The 4,395-nt window shown below is 51.3% G+C and overlaps 1 protein-coding gene across 1 annotated transcript; it reads left to right on the top strand.

Moving 5' to 3' along the window:
• J4E79_011095 (uncharacterized protein) lies at positions 1 to 723 on the top strand (the record flags this gene model as incomplete). Its single annotated transcript, XM_049359926.1, has 1 exon — positions 1 to 723. One exon carries the CDS (start codon positions 1 to 3, stop codon positions 721 to 723), a length of 723 nt encoding a protein of 240 aa, XP_049205567.1.
• Positions 724 to 4,395: the final 3,672 nt, after the last annotated feature.

Below are 4,395 nucleotides of genomic sequence, written 5' to 3'. Positions count from 1 at the left end.
ATGGGCAGCTCTCTCTCCACCCCATCACGTCCACCAGTCCCCTCCTACGCCCAGCAAACCCTCTCCACCGCTGCCAAGCGCAAGCCATCATCAAGACCGCCGACTCCGCCGTTACGTATGTCATCAGCTCCGCACCCAAGCAGCGGCGTGCCGATGTCTGGGGCTGAGGGTGAAACCGAAGCCGACGTTGAGCGCGCACGACGAGCCTCAACACCACCACAGCAAGAGTCTTCGTCTGCATTTGTTGATTGGCCTACGGGCATGGATTCTTCACTTCTCTCGCCGATCCAGCGCATGGTTGAGGATGAGGACGAAGACGAGGCTGAGGATGAGGATGAGGATGAGGATGAGGATGAAGAGCTTCCCCTCCCACCCGCCGATGCACCACTACCACCCGATGATGAGGGTGAAACCTCATCAGGTCTCTCGTCTCCACCACTATCATTGTCATCGCCATCGCCATCGCCATCATCACCATTATCACCATCATCCAAGAAGCGCAAGCCGAAGAAGCGCAAGACGGCCGCAGAGAAGGTTGCGCTGTGGAAAGCAAAGCAGGCTGCTGCGGATGTCACCAAAGCGACGCGCAGCAACGTCGATAGGGGTTTAGCCACGCTGGACTTGAGGAAGTGGGTTGGTCATGACGGCGCTGCTGAGACTCGTGTGAAGAGAGTGGGTGAGGATCTGGCGAAGGGTGTTGGAAAGCGACATCGTCGCCGTTGAGCTAGAAGAACATGAATGAACGACACTTCCTCTTGACATATTGACAGCTCACACGTGTTATCGTCATCCTTGGTTCCCACCAATTGCTTCTCGGGCTGACTTACATCTCAATACAATTCCTCGTCTGCATCCTCACCAACCATATTATTTACTTGGAGAAATGGGGGACTGCAAAGCTGATGCGCATACACTATCTGTGAACATTACATTTTGACCCAACAGACTCTCTGAGTTAGTTCACCCTGATCTCTTGCGCAAGTCGCTAGCCACGTTTCAGGCTCTGAAGACGTAATCCAGGACCCGATGCTCCACAGCGCAGGACGAAGATGGAACAGACGTTTGAGAGTGCGACGCAGGAATACAGACGGCCATCACCTCCAGCTACTGCGGTCATGATTATGAAAGTATGCGGATGGTTCCGCAAATGACTCCAAAGCATTCATCTGGAACAAAGTGTGTGGCGGTGGTCTTGACGACCCTCAGATCGTCCACGTTGTCACTGCGCGACTGGTGCATCCGACCGAACTTAAAGAACGAGTTGTTACCGACCCGCATATAGCGTTGGCCTCGCGATGCGATTAGAGGGCTTCGCGCAATACACTGCTCTCAATCTGACGGGGGTAACGCCGGGTAGATACTCTCACAATCGCGGCGATGATGAACGACAGGAACAGATGTTCCGCACACTGTTGTAAGGAATCACACAAGTCAATCTATGAAAATGACGTGTCTAGCCTTCCAGATCATCCAATGTCGGCATGGTTTGCACTTGGCCGGTATGTCTACTAGCGGCCAGGGGATCATACTTTTCACGACCCGACGGAGGGACATCTTACCTGGGCAGAACGTACGTCGCTATCAATCGAACAATCCTTTGCATACAGAATCTGCTTTTTGAGTGCCTGTCGTGTTGAATGCATCTACAATATCCCACAGGACTTATTTTGCTACTACTCCGGCTTAACTCAAACTCTAGAACAACGAAAATTGCATATTTCAAGACTACGGGACAATTTAACTAGGCAGATTGAATGCAAATCTCTTATAAGATCTTTGTTCCAACTTTAACTCTGCCCTTGAGTATTCTATACGTAGCCTCGAAGTTTGTTCAGATTTGATGGCGCACTTCTTCCCAACCCTTTTGATATTTACACAAATGCTATGCAACAGATAAAGAGTAACACAAAGCGCCTGATTGCGATCTCGAGAAAGACCACTAGAATATTGCAGACTTGAAGTCGAGGTTGGAGTTGAAGATGGAATCGAGATGAAGCATCCATGATACTGCTCTTTGTTCGAAATCACGCCATTCGCACAGCTTCAAAATCCTCTTCCAAAACTTAATCTTCCTGGTGACGTGAAAGCCCTTTGCGGGATGTATGCTTGGCTTGATGCGAACAACATGACACGTCTGCGATCGGGACCTGACGTGCTCGCAAAGACGATGGTGTGATGTCGCGCCCTGGATATAGAGACGGAGGCATAGCCAGACTGATATGGACTGTTAAAGGACGAGATGCGAGAATGGAGAGCAGGTCTAATGGCATGCTCTTCAGTCGGGGTTGGTGCCGGCAGGAAGAAAGACGTTGATGTGGCACGGCAGCTTTGCCATGAACGCTCGCAAGTGACAGGGCCAAAGCTTTGGATGCATTGGACGAAAGAAGAGCGGGCTTCTGAAACGAGTAGAATGAGAATCATGAGTTACGAATCTGCCTACGCTACGGGATGTATCTCTACACCCGCGCACACTCTACACCCGCGCACACTTTACACGCGCGCATACTCTACGCCCGCCGTAGCTGCAGCCTACCCACCCGTCACTACCTCCGCAGAACCTGTCATTCCCCTACAGCAGCAGCGGAAGCAAAGACTTCTTTCGACCCCCTCCATGGTGGTGCGGTCGAACGAAGTCCAGCGTCAACTGCCGCGCAAGTGCCACGCGCGAGCAAAAAGCTGCCCTGCCATATTTGCATCGTGACGTGACTGCAGTCTCTCACAATCCGAGTCGCCCACGAATGTCCATTGCACCCCAACAGTAATGTCCCTGACCCTTGTACGTCTAGTGTCGACCAGCTCGGTGGGGTGTTCGTTGTGGCCCGGGCGAGGAGGTGCGACAAGGAGGCTTGGTATAGCAATCGTGTACGCGATCGAGAGTAGGGGACCGCTGGTCTGCTGGTGTCATAGGAGTCATATAGAAGGCGGTCGCATACGTATCGTGCTGTTGCGCTGCTGGACGTCAATACTGTAGTCGCTATGGCGCAACCGATCTTGTCGCAACAAGCGAACTGAGATGTGTTCCTAATAGCATGGGCCAAATGAGCTTACCTCTAGCTTTCTGGCTCCGGATCAGTCCTCCTCAGGGCACGCACAGGAAGCTATGTGTACCTTGTCCTCCTCGTCTGTGATTGCGTATGGCTGGACTGCGTTGGACCGGTGGCAGCTGCAGGCAATTGGTATACCAAGCCGCAGTCGCCTCGTATGCCTTCGCATCGTCTCCGCGTGCTGTGTTGCTGACGGTGACTTTGGGCATCGGCTGCGAGCGAGATAGAAAGGCAATTGCTCTCCGGTCGATGAAGTCATGGCTGGGGAGCGAGGAGTCGCAGGCTTGCCGTTGCGTAGTCGTTCTGGCCGCTGGGCCACCGGCAAATGCGTCGAAACCTACAATGGGGTCAGCCGGGGTCTCGTCATGAAGCACAGCCCAAATATCTCTGGCGTTGCCGCCTCGCCAGAGATCGCGAGAGCTAAGATGCCGCCTTCTGTCGTTGAAGAGTCGCCACCTGCTGGAGTAGTCGCCTACTTGGTGATCGCCTCCCTGAGTTCTGGGGTTTCATATTGAAGCGGGCGAATGAACGGGGAGATTGGCCTGGCCGCCCGGGCTATTCGATGTACCGGTGCGCGTTGCAGCGATCGCGACGCGGAAGACAGTGAGGAGTTCCTTTTGTCTGACTGCGCTCGATGCCTGGTTCCTCCCTGCTCAGGCGCTTGCACCGACACGAGCAGCCATGACACCCGCATGTAATCCGTCGCATCGGTGTCGGGTACGATCCGCTTCTCGTAGAGGACTGATCGCTTTTGTATGGTGGCGGTAATCGAACGATGTGTTGGAGAAGCGTCGCGATCGTGGGTGTTATTGGTGGAGAGCTGGATCTTGGGGCGAGGGTGTAGAATCGTTGCGCGTGTCTAGAGCTGATGGAGAAGATACCGGGAGGTCGGGAGGAGTATAGTAGAAGTGACTGACCACTAATCGAGACTGCCGTGAACATCCTAGCGACTAAAGTTACTTAGCATAGATATCGGCGGTGCGTAAAGACTATAGGCCTTAGGTATTGCGCTAACTATCTTAATTGTTATTAGACGTATTACAGATAGACTAAATGTAGAGAGATAGTAGAATTAGAATATTGCGAGCGATGCGACGCGAATAACTAACTAGGCAGGCAGCGCTTCTAGCTATTCTTCTATAGCGCGCTCTATACTATAGATATAATAACTATAAAAGCTCTGCAAATTAATAACCTATCTTATTAGCTACTTTAGAATAATATAAAGCAAAATACTTAATATATTAAATATAGTGTTATGTTGCAAAGAGCTTTAACTTAATATTAGAGCTATTACATAATATAACAAACATTATTTTAATAATATAATAAACTTATTAGCTAATAATAT

Source organism: Alternaria viburni (assembly GCF_023758015.1).
Source record: "Alternaria viburni strain BMP 2772 chromosome Unknown scaffold_37, whole genome shotgun sequence".
In the NCBI taxonomy this organism is placed as follows: Eukaryota; Fungi; Ascomycota; class Dothideomycetes; order Pleosporales; family Pleosporaceae; genus Alternaria; species Alternaria viburni.
Note: the sequence above shows the minus strand (reverse complement) of the source record. Positions and strands in the feature narration are given on the sequence as shown.